The sequence below is a fragment of the Neolamprologus multifasciatus genome, chromosome 22 (genome assembly GCF_963576455.1).
Source record: "Neolamprologus multifasciatus chromosome 22, fNeoMul1.2, whole genome shotgun sequence".
Taxonomy (NCBI): Eukaryota; Metazoa; Chordata; class Actinopteri; order Cichliformes; family Cichlidae; genus Neolamprologus; species Neolamprologus multifasciatus.
In genome coordinates, this window is record NC_140459.1 from 16,914,647 (window position 1) to 16,934,172 (window position 19,526).

Below are 19,526 nucleotides of genomic sequence, written 5' to 3' on the forward strand. Positions count from 1 at the left end.
AAATCACAGTAGCTGCGTTCTGTACAGATATCCAGATTTTTTGTTTGTATGCATTGCTACTCAAAGAAAAACACAAATTGCCCATTTGTTCCAGATATGTCAAGGTTTCATTTTGTTTTTCCAAAGAGGTGCGTTTGTACAGATGTCAAATACATACACCAACAGGGTTTCTCCATTGCTATAGAGGAAATGGGGTGGTGAGACACAGGGACTTGGTGAGTACAATATAGTACAAACAAGTTGGCTGGGAACTGCTGTGGCCCCCCCTGGAGGCCAGACTGTCCATGCAGGTCTGCGCTGATGTTCAGTTCTCCGCCACCATCTCACAGGCCAGTAAGTCTCACTTTAGTACGTGGTGACGCAGGTTAACTGAGAAACATCTTGACAGACAGGTTGCTAGCCTCAGGGCTAAGTGTTCAGATCACAGGAAGGACACAGCTGACAGATCAACTCCACCCCCTCCCTGGCAGTGGGCAGGGTCAGAGGTCAAGAACCACACAGCCTGTCCTGAAGTGTTTTTATCACCTTCCACAGAGAGGCCGCCCAGAGATGATCAGTACACTAAAGAGTAATCCAAGCCATCTCCAGCATAATACACATAATATCATAATAATTTATAGTTAATTTCCAATAAGAACATTTGTTAATCAAATCAATTCAAATATCAAATTATAGGTAATAAATTTACATATCTTATAACCCATATCAAAAAGCCCACTATGCAAATTGACTGGTGTGAAACTAAACTGTTAAGTGGGCCTCTACACTTTTTTTTTTTCTTCTTTCTGCCTGAGTTGGTTATCCAGCGCTATGGACATCGACAAGACATCATACAAAAAAAAAGAAAAGAAAAATAAATTCATGAAAAAAAGTGGAATCCTGATCGAATTCTGTTCACTTTTAAAACACAACAAAAGTGCCAAAAAACACATTTTTGTTTACGCAAAATGAAAGTACAAACATTAAGAAACAAAGAGCACACATGCCTTTTTTCTGATCAAAAAAAGTCAAAGCTCACTCACCAACATTCATTTTATTTGTCAAGTTGTGCAAGAAGCCAATTTAAAAAAAAAAAAGACTTTAGCACTGTTCCTCCAGTGAGGACGCTTGTCTTGAAAAACTCAACAATGACACATTCTCTACATAGTTTTAAGTCCCCTGACATTATACTGAGTGCTACAAGGAGACCAAAAACAAAACAACAACAACAAAAAAGCTCCTGCACCAAAGATAATGCAAACAAAGCAAAGGTTTGCATGCGCTCTTTCCGCACCGCACAACCGAACCAAGCCGTGAACATCAAGAAACCAAATTTATTCGTTCAGGCCGGTTGGCGGCGTGCGCTGGAAAAGATGAACGCAACGAAAGAGGGGACGCTTTCCATGAGAAAGGGGTTTTCCTAGTAGAAAAGAACCAAGGAATCACCTAACACCTCGGCCCGTTGGACCCAAGAACGCGCCGGGCGCCAAGCGAGATGGAGCACAGACAGATAAAACACAAGGTTACGGCAAGGTGATGTGCAAACTTGAGCCATCTCTCCCTCTCTCTCTTTTTATTCATCAATAGTCACCCCGTTTAGTTTTTGTTTGTTTGTTTTCTCATTCTCTCTGTCTGTTTTGAATGAATGTTACCCCCGGGACAGGCGTCGGCCTGAAAGAGAGGGGTTAGACCGAGCCCCGTCCCAGGATTAGAAAGTGCTGAAACATTATCAAGTCTTTTACATCTACATACATGTGCATCTCTTTCGGTTGGTTTAGAATCTTTATTTTTTTTTCTTTTTCTTTTTTTTTTCTCTTTTTTTTTCTACAAAAAAAAAAGTGGTCCCCACTAGCGATGAGGTTTCTTTTTCCTGTGGGTCTCACCGTGAACCGTTGAGGGTCAGGGTTTATGATCTCACAGACTATTAGAGGAGAAAACACTCCCCCCCCCCCCCCCCCCCACACACACACACACACACGAGCACACACAAACACTCACACACGTTTGAACACCAGGTCTACATAAGCATACATCCTACACGCACGACGACACACGGTGCAGACTCACACGCAGTACAACTGAGGAAGGCCGCGAGGACGAAAGGGAAAGAGAGGAAAGAGAGGAAAGAGAGGAAAGAGGAAAAACAGGAAAAACGCTTTGCTGTTTCTCCTCACAAACATCCTGACTCAGATGTGACACACACGTCAACAGATATTTAAAAGAAATACACGAGCCTTTAACGAGGATCAGACACTGGAGTCGAACTTTTGCTACATACACTTGGCACAGTAAGGATGGGGAAAACAAAATCAAAGTATTGCACATTGTGGTACATTTCAATGGGATTTAAGAAAGACTTGGGAAATGATAACTACACTAGACCCTCAAAAAAAAGAAAAAACCTTGCTGATTGATTTATGTTATCATCTATAGTAAAATATAAACTCAGTGGCCTTTTTAAGCTGACTGTGAACAGGAGACCGAATGTGAAAAGACGATGTAATTGGGAGGGCAGACCTCCTATATCTGCATCAGGCCACACTGAAAGGTAGCGAACGGTTGTCGTTAAGGGTTAAACAGATTGCTTTGCCTCAGAAGGAGGTGCTCGTGAGGCTGGCTGGCTATAATTGGGTACCTGAAACAAAGTTAAAGAGGTCACTACAGGAGTCGTGGCAAAGAGGCAGAGCTTGGCGGAGTCAAAAAAAAAACAAAGAGAAAAAAAGTCTGCTGGTTGGCTTCGTGCCACACTGAGTCGGTTTGCCTTCAGCGTTGACAGTGTAACAGCAGTGTTTGTGACTGACCAGCAGGGACAGAGGAGGTTTCAGGGGTTGTGTTGGGTTACTGCATATATGAGAAACTTCCCTGAAAGATCAGCAACTGGTGTTGCAACTGCAATTTCTGAGGATTCAAATGAGTTTCATGAGGAGGGGAACTGCGGTACCTGGAGCAAGCTGGGTTCAGGTGTGTTAACGTCTGCAAACCTTTTGCAGTATGAGACAAAAATTGTACTTCTTCTCTGGGCAAAAAGAACTGTTTTTGGTTGTCGTGCTGGAGGATTGTTATTAAAATGTTTATTGCAGAGATTTTGAGTGGAATGACTCGCCGAGCGCGCGCTCCACTCGAATACAAGGAGACTGCCTGAATACTTTTTAACTATTGCTTTCTAAAGTAACCAAAGCAACCACAGCGTCGCTTGGCTTTGGCTTATTATTATTATTATTTTTAATAATCTACCTGATCAACAGTAAGAGTCTGAATGGTTTGAGTGGCTGACAGTTTTGTTCAGATGTCTATTTTTCCTTTTGTTGGTAAGGGGGTTGGAGAAACATGTAGAAAAAAGACATACATTTATAAACCACTGCCACACACACACACACACACACACACACACACACACACACACTCACACAGCGGTTCCTAACCATGCGCACACACACATATAACCTACTGCTATTTCTACCAGATGTTTCAACAGGAACAGGACCAAATGAAAATGCGCTGCTGTGTGGGTGTCGATCTGAGAACCCTGTTCTATTATAAAAAATAAAGCATTTTCAAATCTCATTCGGGGCTCTTCTTACTCACTCGCCTTCACTATCAGTCTGTCTGCTCATTCGACCACCAATCCACCCATTCCTCATCCATCTGAGTACACATCCATCCTGCCATCAACCTGGTAAACTCCCACCACCTGAAACATTGTCGTCTCTATTTTTTCTTTTTCTAAAGGCAAGCAGCAACAGCCATTAAACATAAATACAGGCTGAGCAGGAACAGATATGCTCAACAGACATGCCTGCAGGAAGCCGCTGCCTCCCTAACAACAGTATTGTGCCAGCAACATGTCAAAGCTAACCTCACATAACCTGAGATATGTTTACATGTTGTATGGCACCTCTATGTTACATGGGATAGATTAAAAAAAAACTAACCGGCCAATTGTTTTTTTTATTTTTAGTTCTGTTTTGGTTTTTTTTAAGAAGAATAATCAGCCAAATGATCAAGGATGGCCAATTACACCGAAGGCTCGTGCTTTCATAGTAGAGAAAAACCCCAAACTCCATGAGGACGATTGACCGACTGACCACGCAAGCACATCTGTTGAGGTAACTGCTATCTAAGGGATAAATGAGTTTTGGCTGGCTGAGCACAGGCCGTGTTCAAAAGCAAACCCTAGCCCCCCTTTACACTCTGGGCACCCCGGTTTAATCAGCAGGGGGAGATATTCTCCTTAAGCAACCCGAGAAATGGTCGGCTTTTAATTCAGTTTAGTAGGCAGGCACATATTTGCCATAACTGTTGATCAGAAACGTTTTATCTACAGTGTGGAAAGTGCCTGCTTAGGAACAAAAACCCTGATTTCCTCCAGTGTGACATGTGGCTCTAGGGCTAGTTTTGGGACAGGGCCTTAAAGAAATAATAAAATAAAATAAAACAAAAATTAAAAATCGCGTCTCGACTGAACTCCCTCCTCCTGATGTGCAAATTGCAGGATTCTCTTAATTAAAGACTCCAAGTAGAAACACTGGACATTTAGCGTTGTCTTTATATCATTTTCCTATACACAGTGCACACACACTCTTATACAAACTCCCACCCATACACAAACACAGCTCAGAGCACTTTTTTCTGCACGGCTGCACTGTAGCAGTGCCGCGTGCATTAATCCAACGTCAGTCCACTAGTGTCTTTGCAGTAGGGACAATATGCACCAAAATAAACGCTTGCCTCTGCAGCTGTCTAAATATGGATTGCCAAGTACAGTACGTATTGAGTTTTAGAGACTATTTTGTGTCTGTGTGAGCACGTGCGTGTGTGTGAGCAAACACACCAGCATCATACACACACATATTACAAATATATGATGACCTTCACAAGTCTGTGGGTGTGAGCTTCTGATTGATGCTCTCAGTCTAAAACAGATCTTGAGCAGGATATTTCAAAGACTTGTTTGTTTTTTCCCGTCTTAATCGAACTTTACAGACACGTTCTGATACTTTCCTGCCGCGCACATGCCGAAAACCGCAATACCTCCCGCTTCATCTCATTTCTCCTACCCTAACCTACTAACTGAAACTCCTCTCGCTCTCACGTTTGTCCCTTGCTCTGTGATTTCATGGCACATCTGCTCCCACGTTACTTAACAACCTCTTTACCTTTCACAAAGTGCTTCTGCTACTTTCTGCCTTCGTCTTTAAAAAAAGAAAGAAAAAAAATCTAAGAGCATACAGTACTTTGTAAATAAACAACAACATCATCATTTTTTTGTTGTTTTTTTTGTTGGCTGTATGATGAGAGTGACAGGTGTGTTAAGTGCTTTGAAACATCCTGACCCTCTCAGAGCTAACGTGCAGATTCTCTCGCTTCCCCTCACGCGACCTTTCTGGATTTGTAAAGAAAAAATAAAGTGATTCATTAAATAAAACTGAAACAAAACCACTAGGATCGTATGCGAAGACTCCGTTCGAGCGCAAACACACCGGGTTCACCAACCCAGTGTGTTTGCATTTGCTTAAGGTTAGGGGCATCGCATATTGATACATGAACATTGACCCACCTAGGCGCGATCGATTGATTATTAAAAAGGACCCCTGATTAAGGTTTTAAAAAATCTTGAAAAAAAATGTAAAACCTATGAGGTGAGATGGGAGATGAGGGGTTAAAGAAGAAAAAACGTCAAATGAAAAACACTAACATGAAATGAAAGCTAAGACTCCACTGTCTTCAAACTGAGCAGAGTAAGTGTTGTTCCCTCACAACTGTGTGCGGCACACGGGCATCAACCCGATGACCTCTGGTTCCCCTCAGCCACAGGCCCGGATGACACAGTGACGATCAGATCATATTAACTTCTGGTCTGATTTAGCAAGTGAAAATATTTTACGATTTACCCGCAAATCCTTCATTATTACCTGATGCGAATCCAGGCAGCCTTACTGCCCAAGTACACAGGTAACATCACTGTCACAGAGTGCGACTGTGAACCAATCAGGGTGGAAATTTCAGCGTAATGTGTCGCCGGCAAAGCAGAGCCATCGAATGTTGCGCCCGTGTGCCACAGAGCAACCGATAAACATTCAACGCACAGGTCAGAAATCCCTCACCAGAAATCTTCTCATGAAAATCACCAAAACTGCACAGATTGCTCATGTGATAATTAATCAGTCTATTTAAAAAAAAATAAAGGTGTTAAACTACATGGACTTAATGTAAGGTGTAGGGTAAGGTTACCACTACAGTACAGGATGTGAACTAAAAATAAACAAAAACAACAACAAAACCACGACAAATGAACCTTTACCGTGGACATTTATGGGGGTTTTGTAGAATCTTTTTAGCTGTGTTTTTTTTTATTTCGTGGGTTGTTAACAGTCCTGCTAGCCTTCACTTGCCAATATTTGACCTTCCTTCAATGCTGATTTTCACCTCATGAGGGATGAAGGAAGGTTTGGGAAGGGTCAAAGGTGGTTCCTCCTCTGATTTTTCTACTTTTCGACCCTCGGGCGCAGACCATCTGCGCTTCCTGCTTCCCGATGGCTTAGTAGAGCCAGCTTCTGTACTGCCGACAACCTGACCTTTGGAAACTCTTTCCCCAAACACGAGATCCCCGTTTTCCACACCGGAGCTCCCTCTACCTCCATTCCCACTCTCCCCACTCCCTCGCTGGCTGATGCCATTCTCCCGCTCTCTGTGCCTGGGACCTCCTCCACTGCAGCTCTGAGGAGCGTCCGACACAGCTCTAGGGGGTTTGAGGTGTCCATGGCTGGAGGAGGGGACAGAGGCGTGGGCGGCCGGCTCCAGGGGTTGAGTCTTCTTCAGAGATCCATTCCTCAGGTTCTTGAGCGTGAGTGAAATACAAACATCGCCTACAGAAAGCTTGGTACAAGGCAGCTCCAGAAGCTGGGTGGTCCGGTCCGGGCAGCATGAAGACCAGCCTTGGCCAAAGACGAAGAAGGGGTATTCCAACAAGACCTCCACGCTCACCTAGAGAAGAGAATTGGGGACAAACGAATGAATACCTTATTTACCTGTTGTTTCACAAAAAAATCAACTTTGATCTTTTGATTTTCTTAAACTAAACAATCTCACGTGGAGCCGAAAGCTGTAATGTTTAAAGTTCCTTCGGGAAATTAGATCGGAATATGGGGAATTTTTTCTTTGTGAATCTCAGGTCCAAAAATCAAGGCATGAACTAAACCATGGTTTTAACATGTTAATTATGAAAGTTCATGACTTTAACATTATTTTCCACTCAGTTTTGGAGCTTCGATAAGAATGCAGTGTCTAAAAAAGGATAACGAGAAAAAAGAAGAAAGAAGAAGAAATACAGGAAATTGAATGTAACCCAGTTCCCAGACTAGCCCAGCAGCACGACAGCAGCCAGTGTCCTGAATTCTATTTGAGAAAAGTTTTAAAGGAAAACCTGCCATGCCTCGGTTTGGCCATTTTCTTAACTGAAATCTGAAATTCTGCAGCATCCTGCTGACACCATGTCCTATAACACTGACCCTGTTAAGTACACATTATTAAAAAAAACATGGAGAAAATCTGCTGCATATTACTTTACTGTTTGTTAACCTTTTTGTCATGACGAATACTGAAAACACTACACTGCTATACTACTAATACTGGTGTCAGCTTGAGACCTGAAACTCTCATCTGAAAAAGGACGTTTTCACAGAACTCTGAGGTCCACTCCAGGATTCAGTAGCTTGTAGAAACACCTTTAGCAGCAATAACTTGTTCTCTGTACAACTTTCAGAGTCTCTCACATTATTGTGAGAAACTTCCAAAACTTCTACTTTCATAGAGGTGCTCACACTTGCTGATCATCAGTTAATCAAGAGTGTTTGATTAGCAGCACATGGCTGCTATTCAATGCTCTTAGTAAGGCAGTAAGAAGCAGTAAGGGTATCCAGCTGCTCCTGTCTTCTAAGACTTTAAGTTAGAAAGAAATACAAACGTTGTTTTTTTTAGTGTTCTGCAAAGTCAAAAAGATATTTATGCAATAATCATGGTTTTTCTTTCACTTCTGATTTAAACTGTGGACTTAAAGCCCTGACTGGGACTGTATTAGTGTTTGAATGTATAAAAAGAATGAACGCATGACAAAAAGAGATCAGCTGCAGGCTCAGGAGAAGGAAAATAAACATCAGAAACATCAGAAAGAAGGCAAAGCCAGGGATAGGATACTGTAAAAGAGCGAGATGATGGAAGTGGAGGAAGCTTCTAAGATGGGGATGAAAAGACACGTTTACAAAGAGAGAGTAGGTTGGACAAGAAGAAGAGGGAGGAAATGAAAAGAGAGCTATGTCAAGAAGGATACAAGCGAAAGACGTGACAAGTACCAAATCTCAAATCTTAAATCTTACGTCAGGCAACACTTTCCTCTCCTGTATTATATAACTTTTGACTTCTTGGAGTAAGTTCTCTGAGTGTGGACTCAAAGCTATAACCGCCGCTCAGGAAAAAAGTAAGAGGAACCATTGAAGGAGCACAAGAGAGAAAGAGAAGTCTTTGAAAGATGGTCAGCTTTTGTGGGGTACGATATCAAAGAGCAGCTGGGGGCGAGAGAGATGGTTAGAGATGTGCTGTGTGGGTGGACGAGTCGCAGCATGGACAGATGAAAAAGATTAACTGGCTTCAACGCACATCCTCAAAGACAGGGCGAAGGCTGCATGAGAGTGTACGTGAGCGCAAGTGTGCCTAAAAAAGCTGGAAAGATAAACTGTGGCATAATATCGGATATTAAGAGATTGCTGCAATTCAAATTTAAATGTATTTATACACCTTCAAATTGCAACAAGAGTTGCCTCAAGGCACATATTATACTATAAGGTAAAGACTCTACAATAATATAGAGGAAACCCCAACAATCAATAATCAATGTTAATGAGAGATTCAAGTATGTTTGTATTTAACTCTGCGGCAGAGTAGAAAAGAGAATAAGTAAACAAATGTCCCAAAAAAGGACAATTTACCCACTAAAAAATTAAAAAAATTAAAAAAGACCACCAACATGTCATCTCAGGGTCTGCAGGTAACTATTAGCGTCAAATTGCACATGACTGATCGGAAAGAGATAAAAGAAAAAAGAGAACTTTAGTGGAAGGGGAAAAAACATCAGAGCCAAACATCTGCCTATTAATACAATGACTTTATGAAATCTGTGCTTTGGATGGCACAGATTTAAGCATTATACCAGCTGGATGATGCTTTTGGACTGGGGCAGCTCACAGTAACCGATTCAACAATAAATTAATATGAAGAAAACATAAAGTCACCTTTACCAAAGTTCAAGTTGACCCACAGTTGAATATTTCTGCACAGGATAACAATCTAATGCACAGGAGCAAATCTACCAAGCACTGGTGGCAAAAGAAGAAATGAAGGCTTAAGGAAAGGCTTCGTCAAAGCCCAGACATCAATCCAACTGAAATGAGGTGGAAGGCTTTAAAATAGACACTACATAAAGAAAACCTACAAACACCTAGCAACTGAAGGATGAAGAGAGGTCAAAAACATCAGCAAGCAAGACTGATGGACAAATGTACAAAAGAAGAGTTGTGTGAAAAAGTTAATCTTGCTAAAAGTAGCTTCAGTAAGTCAAGGATGTACTTTTCCTACAGAAGAATTTTACAACAGCTGGTACTTTGGTAGAATAAATTACAGAAAGCTCTATTTCTTTGCTAATTCAAACGTATAAATCAGCACTTTAAATATGCAAAGCATTACATGTAGCAATACATCAACACATTTACATGGCTTTAATTAACTAAGACAACCTGAGGTAGATTCCAGTCCTCAATACCATGAAAACTTTAAACATTTGTGGAAGACGATGATGCACATAGGACCGAGTAACTTTTCATTTACATTTCTGTGTGCATGAATGAAATAAATCAAACTTAGCTCATGCAAACAGAGCTCTGTAAAGATCGTGAAACCACGTGTGAAAATTATTAAATCACATTATTACAAACATTAAAACAATGTATGCAAAGGGGAAACAAATATCCCAGCTGTGTGAGAAGGTAAACACAAATCAACTTTAATCAGCACATTAAATTTAAAACCATAAACGGACTGCTACTTACTACTACTACTCGCACTTTTCTGCTGCTAGAGAGCGAGCACTCAAAGTGATTTTAAACTGTAAGTCGCATTTACTCATTCGAACACATTCACACAGCAGTGTAACTTTTTATTCCTTCGAGCACTTTTTACCTATCAAGCACCCACTCGCACATCAGTGAACACATCAGGGTCAGTGTCTTGGGAAAGAACACCTCGTCATGCAGACTGAAGGAACGGGGAACCTTTCGATTAGCAAACGACCTGCTCTACCTCTATCTTGTTTGTTTAATTCCTTTGCAAAAAAAAGGCAAACACATCACAGTTTCATGGTGAGGTTACGTGCTAGAGCAAATTTTAAGAATCTTGTTGTTAGTCAGAGGAGACTTCATGCTAAGCTAAGCTAACTAGCACCTAGAGTTTGTAAGATAAGACGATGCTATTGCTTAGCAAGAAAGCAAATAAGCGCGTTTCTCAAAATTGTAGAAACACCCCTGTACGTGATAAACTGATTAAGAAAACGTGTGATTGCGATACTGGACTACTGAATCTGCGATGTCTGTTAAATGTTTCAGATTTTTTTCCTCACCTGTGTACGGTGTTCACCAACGGAGAACTGAACCACAGCAAAGTTTGGCGAGGTGTGGCTCCCCTCAATGCGCTCCACTGTGGACGAGTCTATCTTCAACTCACTGCTGATCTCAGCACTCTGGATGAAGTCCTCTGTCTTCAGATCCTCCACACGTTTCAGCTCGCCATCAGCCAACTGGATGATGGAACCTTTGATGAAATATGGGGGGAGCGAGGGAGGCAGCACCGTACTAGAGGGGGGATGTGCGGCGGAGGTCGCCACCAGCCCTGGCGGAGCAGGAACAATGGGGAGATGAAGCTGGGCTTGGACCACTGCACCTGGGGCATCCTGGTGAAATGAGCCACTGTGGGTCTCCAGAGTTTCTCCTTTGGGGGCGGTGGCGGCAATGTACGTATGTGGGAGTGTAGTAGGAAAAGGTGCAGCTTGGGTAGATGATGTAACATGGGAGGTTACAGGCTCCAATGTTGTGACTCCACCTCCACTGACAGGGATGATGACCGGTTGGGGGCCTGGAATGAGTAAGTGTTGCTGTAGGCTGGTGTGGTAGCTGCTACCACTGCCTCCTGCAATATAGCCGATAATAGGTTGCTGAGGGTAGATACTGGTGGAAGAGAGCCCCATTGAGAGTGGCTCTGTGGCGTTGTGGGTGGTCTGGATGACGGTCTGGGGTGGCAGTGTGCTGACAGCAGCTTTCAGGCTGTCTACACTTAGTGGGGGTGGAAATGTGAAAGAGGAGGTGGTGCTGGATAAGGATGGAGCACGACTGACAGGCTTGCCCATGATGTTGCCACTCTTCTCCAGGTGTGCAGGGGCTGAAGTTGTCACCTTCTCAGGGCTGACTCTGGGTGGTACCAGCTGGTGGTCCCCATGGCTGTTGGGCATTAACATGACAGAGGTTCTCAGCCCTGATGGATCATGCGGAGAGTAGTCTGTTGGCAGAACCATCTGTCGAGCCTCATAGGAAGACAAAGAGGATGTGGCATCCCGTGATTTGCTCCCTGACTTGGAGATGTTAGACTCGAGTGGCGCGGCATACCGCCGGCCCCTTTCCAGCTCTCCATTGTGGAGCTCTCTGGGTCTCTGAGAGCCACCTTGCTCTTTTCTGGTGGGTCCATCTGTATACTGCACCACCACCTGAGACATGCTGTGTCCCAAAGTATGGTGAGGGTACATTGAGTGGGGCGAAAGGTGAGTGCCTCCTTGGTGATGGGATGATGGCACAGTCCGTGGGGATGTTGATATTTGAACATGGTGAGGGACAGGGTCTGTAGAAGGAGGAGGCATGGAGGTACGTCCTGTGGATGCTCGCTGCTGGTCCTGCTTGGAGGCCTGTGAAGGAGCAGAGGCCGTCTCTGTGTGTGAGGGTCTCTGTGCAGCCGAGGAAGAGGAGGACAGGGGGGGAGGAGGTGGAGGAGGAAGCAATTGAGAGGGGATGTAACTGTAGGGGGCAGTGTAAGGTGAGGCTATAAACTGCATATTGTGAGGCAGATGGGTGTAATGGACAGCTCCTCCAACTGTGGTCTGTGGCAGGTGGGATGTGTACACTGTAGGAAGAGATGAGACCACCCTCAGTGAGGACGCAGAGGTCAAAGAGTCTGATATGGAGGAGGGAGATTTATACTGCGATCCGTCAGAGTGACTGGAGCTACGGTGCGCACCCACACTGCTCTCGTTCCCACCAGCCACACTGGCGAGCCAGGTCATGTTTTCTGAGCGCTGGCTCTCAGTGGCAGGTGGCATGATAGGTGAGCGATTTTCAGATGGTAGCGTGCTAGAGGGGATTTCCCTCTTCTTTGGGGGCAGACATTCATTACTGCGCTCCTGGTTGGACTTCATGCTGATTTCACCTCACGCCCCTCAACTATACTTGCGTTATCCTTCCTCAAGTTTTGGACTACAGCTTTCTTTTTTTCCCCTTGTTTTTGCTTCCTCGTTCTTTCACTTTCGTTGTCACTTTTGTTCGCTTTCTCACTTTTTGATGTCCGGTCCTTTATTTCACATTAATTAGCCACAAAATGAAACTTCCCCAATCTTGTCTCTTTTCCCTCTCTATCCACTTCACCCAAGGCCTTTTCTTGACAAAGAAAATCCAGGCCCTAACAAGCAGGTGAGGAAGGATTAAAGATGGGGATGACGATATGGAGGGGTGGTTAAAAGGGGAGGGCGGTCCGTTCCGTCCGGGGATCTTTAGCGACTGATGGGTGAGCTCAGCGTGGAGGTGGAGAGCGTCACAACGTCACACCTGCCGCTGTCGCAGAGGACGATGGGGGGCCGAGTGCGTCGCACTTCATGAGGAATCATCTCCCTGTGAAAGAAAGTCTGCCCACACGCAGCACAATCCTGTGGAAGAGAGAGGAAAAAATAGATGGTTAGAAAAGGTGTGGATCGTTAACTGATGAATAGGAGAACACAAACAATTCTTATTCTGTGATTTTTTTTTTCAGCAAGACGGCAACTATAATGACAGAGCCATTTTCAAAATCCCTTCTAGTGAATGCAGCGCATCTACAGACCTATAAAGACAGACAGGTTAATAATGTGTCTGAGCAAAACAGCTTCTGCAACAACAAATTTAACAATGGAACAACACTTTAGCGCCAACAAATCCATAAAAGGACAACATTTTGAACTACGAAGAATAAGCCAGCAGGACACTCGGGAGGTCAAGTAACAGCTCTAAAAAGGTGACAAAGATGAGAATTAGGAGGCTAAAAAATACAAAAAGCCCACCACAACAAGTGTGACCTGTAGATTCTGTGGATATGGAGGTGTTTTATGTAACAATGTGAATAACAGCAACACAGGTCAGTCATGGTTAACTGCAATTTCAAGAAAAGAGACCCTGCTAATATAAAAATGACCACTCCAAGCAACAATAACCAGGCACTTTCAGTAAATTACTAATAATAACAGTTTGATTGTGAGCCTGTGTGTATACCATAAATGAGAGTGTACCACATGTGTGTGCATGTGCCTGTGTGTGCCATCTGTTTGCGAGCATCCCCTACTGTGAAAGATGGGAAGCTCAGTGTGAAACTCATAAATAATGTAGAGGAATTTCAAGCACATACATCCCCAACACACACACACACACACACAAACACACACACACACACAACACCGAGCATGAACCGCTTGCTTACTCAAACACTGACACCTGTGTATATTCAATTATGCTGACACATGTTTTTTTTCTTGAAGCACAGCACAACTTCACATACAGACACACACAGACACACACGCACAGGTAGCTCACATATCGTTCACTAGCACACTGCTGCACGGCTCACCAATTTATTTGTTCTTTGTAGAGTCAGTGAGTTTGTACCGTCCCTGGTTTCTGTGACCGCCTGCACAGTTACACATTTAAAAAACCGTCCATTTCTGCAGTAAAACAGCAAATTATATCAGCGCCTAAGTGATGCTACAGACTGAAAAACGCCTTGTGATGGACTGAGAGTCTGTCCGGAGTGTAGCCTGTCTTTGGCCCTATGACAGTTGGGACAGGTTGTGGCACCCCACAATCCCCTAACTGGAAATGCAGTTAAGAAAATGGATGGACTTGACAAAATAAAAGTAAAGGTTTTCACTATTTTTGCCCAATAAGGAACCAGATGATTAACATCTGAAAATACTTTTCTTTTTTAAAAGCATCTTTAATGAAAAAGATAGATGGAAGATGTGGACCATCCATCCATCCACTAAAACGTGTCAAACGGAACTGAGGAAACTGATTAAAAACAGGTTACAGCCACATTTATTTAGCTGGTTTGGCAATATCATCAAATAAAATACAATACTGCATTGAATTTTAACAGTTAGTGATTCTCAATTTGAGTCCTACTCTAAAGTTGCTAAAAAAAAACAACCAAAAATGTAGTTTTTCAACCAAACTTTGCAGGCTTCCACTGCCTTCTTAGCTAATTCCCCCACACACAGTATGTGTGTAAATGTGTGTTCTCTAGAGCGAGGGACATCATGCAGCTCAAGCAGATTCCTGTAATTTAAGAAGTGTTGTAATGCTACTACAACACAGCTGCAGAAACAGGCGTAGGAGTAAACACACATGCATATTCACATTCGCACGGCGCACACAGCAGCCTTTGTTTCATGGTACGGAGCGCACACTCACTTATTCAAGTATATACTTTATCTGTTTAATCGAGCCGGCATGATTCAGATGTGTGCCGAGAGGGAATGTTGATCGCTGAGCTTTTAGCCCTGAGATGCACTCTCTGCATCTCCCTCTTTTTCTCCTCTCTGTCACTCCACCTCCACTTGACTCTCTTGCCTCAGCCTGTCAACCTCTCCTACTACATAACCATTATCAATTATCATTCTTCCATTTAATGGTTTTATGCTCCCTATTTTCTACATTAGCATTCACTTGTACACTCTTGGAATCCTTTTGCAATAAATCTTTGACATGTCTCTTCAGCAAACCTAACCTCAGTCACGCTACTGTTTAGTCACAAAATACAAAAACAAAGACAATAATGCACATCAATCCAATAGCTGACCTCACCTCAGCCTTAAAGAGTTTGTATACACCGTGCAATACTATTTTTATTTATCTTATTTTACTGTTCATGTGTAATAGTCAGTTGCCCTATAATCTTAACCTCATTCTGTCTTTATTGTGATGTTTTTGGTGGTTCTTCTTACCTTCTGTGCTCATAACTCCATTCAGCAACGCATCTGTGATGTACTGACTGACTGACAACAAAGGAATCCGAAACTACTACGTAAAAACAACTCAACAAGCTCTTGTTCAACTTAAGACTCTAAGGTAAAGGGAACGTTATATGCCTGAGTGTTCCAAGATGAGAGACATTTCGTATCAGCTGTCACCTCAAACACGGACAATGTCGGTACATGCAGCTCAGATCTGCTCATGCTGCTGTCTATGAGAGCTTTTATCGTGGCAGCATCAATTTGTCACATCTGATTCAGACACATGAAAATGGTTGTACTCCAAGAGAAATCTTATATGTGCAACATAAAATAATAGTTAACCTTAGACAAAAATCAGGTAAACAAGTCATGACAACAATAGCATAGCAGCTACTGAACAACTTCTGCTGGAAAAGTGTACTATCATGTCACATTAAAGGTAATGTGGGAAATTTTAAAGCATTTAAATATACAAATATAACTAGAAATCACAGCTGTGCTGCGGGAACAGAGACACCAATGCTAACTTCATAATCCTCCTGGTTGCTTCCATTTTATCCTGCAGTGTTACTAAGAGCCAGAAAGAAGTGTTCATAGTGGAAAAGAGAAAGAAAAAGAACTCAAAGTAGAACAAAAGAGTAATTCTCACTGTAAATCCCCTTATCGCATCCACTGTGGGAAACTTTGGTATCTTAAAGAAAGAAAAAAGAAAACAGCATGGCTACAACAACAGTTAATGAGGGAAGAGACCAAGGAAGGTCGAGAAAGGGATAAACAGAGGCAGGGAGGTGAGAAAGACTGGAGAGCAGAGAGTATGAGAGTGAGGAAAAGCTTAAGATGCATGGGAGACATGGAGAGGGATCGAGAGAGCAGGCTCAGCTGACCTACATTGCACAAAGAGAGGACTGCTTCACTGAAAGTGACACTCAAACACACATTCGCTGAAAAGCTAAGTCACCTGAATCTTGCTGAGCTTGCAGTGTGTACGTGCAGGACTGTGCGCTGTGGTGTGGGTGTGTGTAGATATCAGATGACCTGTAACCCAAGCTGCCTGTCCTCCATGTGCTTGAGCCTTTTTTTTCTCTACACACACACTCACAAACACGCTTCTCCACCTTACCAAAACCTGTGTGCAGGTCAGCAAATACTGGAATTTTTCACTCACTACAGGTTCATATATGCCACCTTTCTCTTACAGTTGCTACTTCAGAGGACACGGTACTCATGAACATTAATCTCCTGGAGACTTACCCTCACCTTAGAAGGCAATCTATAATTTATAAACACTTTATGTTTTACTCTCACAGTAATGGAGTGCATTGTGGTTATGGCGCCACAACAGAAGTCATAAGGCCACCCACAACTATGACTGTTTAATACAACAATTACAAAATATTTACTTAAACACTGGACTGGACTGTCATACTGTACCTCTAACGAATCGATATCCTTCTAAACTATCGCTGAAAAACTGGCATATTAAATACAAAAAAAGTCTCTTTTTAGCATTAAAGTTGAGTTGTTGTGTTTAACTTAGTGGCATATATAGTACACTGAAAAAGCTGCCAATTTTGATCTACACATACTACATTGCTTCACTGTGGGTGGATGCCTGAACTAGCAAATCTGACATATGCTTTATGACTTCCCTTTCCCCCCTTTTTGTTGCTTACTTGGATTTTTCCACCACACATGTATGTCAAAGACCCCAAAATGCAGGGCTTTAAGAACTCTGAAAGGTTCTAGTTCCTGCAATGCAGACATCGATAGGGATGACTTATTTTTAAGAGTTATAACAGCTATGAAAAAGTTCCAGTGGCCAGAATCCACCTAAAAAAAAGAGAAAGAAAAATCTGCAGCTACAAAAAGAACAAGGAGTCCTGTGACAGCCTGTATGGTCCCCACAGAGCACTGATCTCAGCATTACAAAGTCAGTCCTGGATTACACAAAGAGATGGGAAAACAATGAAACAACTCAAATTCATAGAAGAACTTCTGGAAAGTTCTCTCAGTTGTTTTGGAGGACCTAACCCTACAATGACAAATTATATGCAAAACTATGTACAAACTGATGAGGAAGTTCTTTAAAAATCTACAAATAGAGTGAATGATATTTTTAAAAGCTGCTCACTCAAATCTTTGCATACATCTGTCAAACAGGCCTCTATAATATACTAAATATGTTGAATGCTGATGTTATCTTTCCAATACATCCATTATTACAGTTTCTAGTTGTAGTTGTCACTTTCAATCTGTAACTGCTTTCAAGTTGGGAAAATTCCCATGTTTGTTGAGTTCTAAAACCACTGGATCCCTTATCAAACATTTACATTCTCTATTTGGTGAGTTATATGAAACATCTGCAGAATGCAGTTCGCTAATGACCCAAATATATGATCTTGTTAAATAACAGTGACTTGTAGTGACTACAGAATAAACAAAATCCAATTAAACTCCCATCAAAGCAAGAAAAACCCATTATACTTTGCATCTCTACCCAGGAGCACTGTAATAAGCATATTGGCTTATTAAGTCAACATACAGCAGACACGTTGTGGACATCTAGACACAGAAATTCTGGTGAGGCTCCACGATCAGTGTTTGCTACAGTGCATCTGTTTGCATTACAATTTTTGAAAACATTCCAATTTATCATTCAATTTTAGAATATGATGTATGGCATATAAAAAATGAAACTTTGTGTCGATCTGGAAACAAGTCAATATGCAAAGGAATAAAAATAAATAAACCAGTAGTGTATAAACTGAGCATTGGTAAACAAGCAAAACTAAACTACAAATGATCTTCCAAAAAAGTTGAGATGCTGTTTAAATAATGAATTTGATGCCAGAAGCAAGTTTGAAAAGGGTTAGTGAAGGAGTAAAAAGCCAAAAAAAATAAGAATAATATTAAAAAGCACCTAGAGCTATGGAAACAGGTCAATTACATAAAACATCCAGGGAACCTGACATTCAGAGTTAAAGATGGGGGAGGTGTTTACCCACTCTGGAAAGGTGTCAAATATTTCAGCAATTTAAAAAAAAAAGTCTTTTCATTTGACAATCATCCCTGAGAAATCTTTGCATGCAAGGGATGAGGCCAAAAGCACAAGACTCTGTAGTGGTATTTCCTGTCAGTCGTGAACCAGTCCTAGTCAACACATTTCATCGTCGTATCCACAAATGCCAGCTCAAGCTCTACCATAAAAAGAAAAAGATATTTATATATACAAGATACAGAAATGCGGCTGCACTTTCTGAGCAGCTGTGGTTTAGATGGTACAGCGGGCTGGCCACTAATCATACGCTCCTGCACAAGCCCAAGTGTCTTGGACAAGACACTGAGTCCCAAGATGCTGAAAATGGCAGGCCAGCATGGCATCTCTGCTGCTACAGAGTGAGTGAAATACAACATATAGAAAGATTAAAAGGTGACGAGATTTGCAGGATAAGGAGCCAAATGCAGTCTCAGGAGGCAGATTCATTTAAACAGAAAATGCACCTTTTGTTAGGCAGTTAGAAAGTCCATGCAAAAATCCAACCGATGACCAAAAACTTGCAGACGGCACACAAGATAGGTAATAGACACTGTGACAAAGGACAACGGGAAGACGTGATTATTTATACACACAGAGACACACTAAGGGGTAATCGGGGAAACAGGAAATGCCTGGGTAACAAGACACAGCAGAAAACAATCAAGACAACAAGACAAGCAATGTCAAACTACACAAAACACAGAAAACATCCAGCTATCTACAAAATGTAAAACAGGACAAAGGAGACTAACATACTAAAGTTTGACGTGGAAAGACATATGAGAGAAAGCTGGGACAACAACCTAAATAAAGAACTTTACAACTTTAACATCTTTTGGAAACTATAAGGAAAATGACCTCTGGACTACAGAGAAGAGGGGCGATCTGACTTGTTATCAGCACACAGTTCAAATAGGGAAGCATGGCAGGGGCCATTTGTGAAGAACCACTAATGCTGAGAAATATTTGAGATTTCAAAGCAACATAGACTGCCATCCAGATGAAATCTTTTCAGGAAGATAATGCCAAACCACATTTTGCACATATACCAACATACTGGCTCTATGGTACAAGTGCTGCTTCTAAACAACTCCCTTTGGTTCACCCTTATGAAAGGAAATAGACAAAAGAGTAAACTGCTGAGCAGCTGAAATCCTATAAAGAATGGGT

General features: G+C 42.2%; 1 protein-coding gene across 4 annotated transcripts in view; it reads right to left on the minus strand.

Annotated features, from left to right (window-relative positions):
- Nucleotides 1-84: 84 nt before the first annotated feature.
- Nucleotides 85-19,526, minus strand: part of atxn1a (ataxin 1a) — a 101,207-nt gene continuing 81,765 nt past the window's right edge. For all 4 annotated transcript variants that reach the window (XM_085147589.1, XM_085147591.1, XM_085147590.1 and 1 more), the window contains 2 exons: nucleotides 10,643-12,985; nucleotides 85-6,963 (listed from right to left, as the gene is read on the minus strand). In XM_085147589.1, coding sequence (XP_085003715.1) covers nucleotides 6,364-6,963; nucleotides 10,643-12,481 — 2,439 coding nt within the window. In that variant the 5' untranslated portion in view covers nucleotides 12,482-12,985 and the 3' untranslated portion in view covers nucleotides 85-6,363. The remainder of the gene's footprint in view (nucleotides 6,964-10,642; nucleotides 12,986-19,526) is intronic.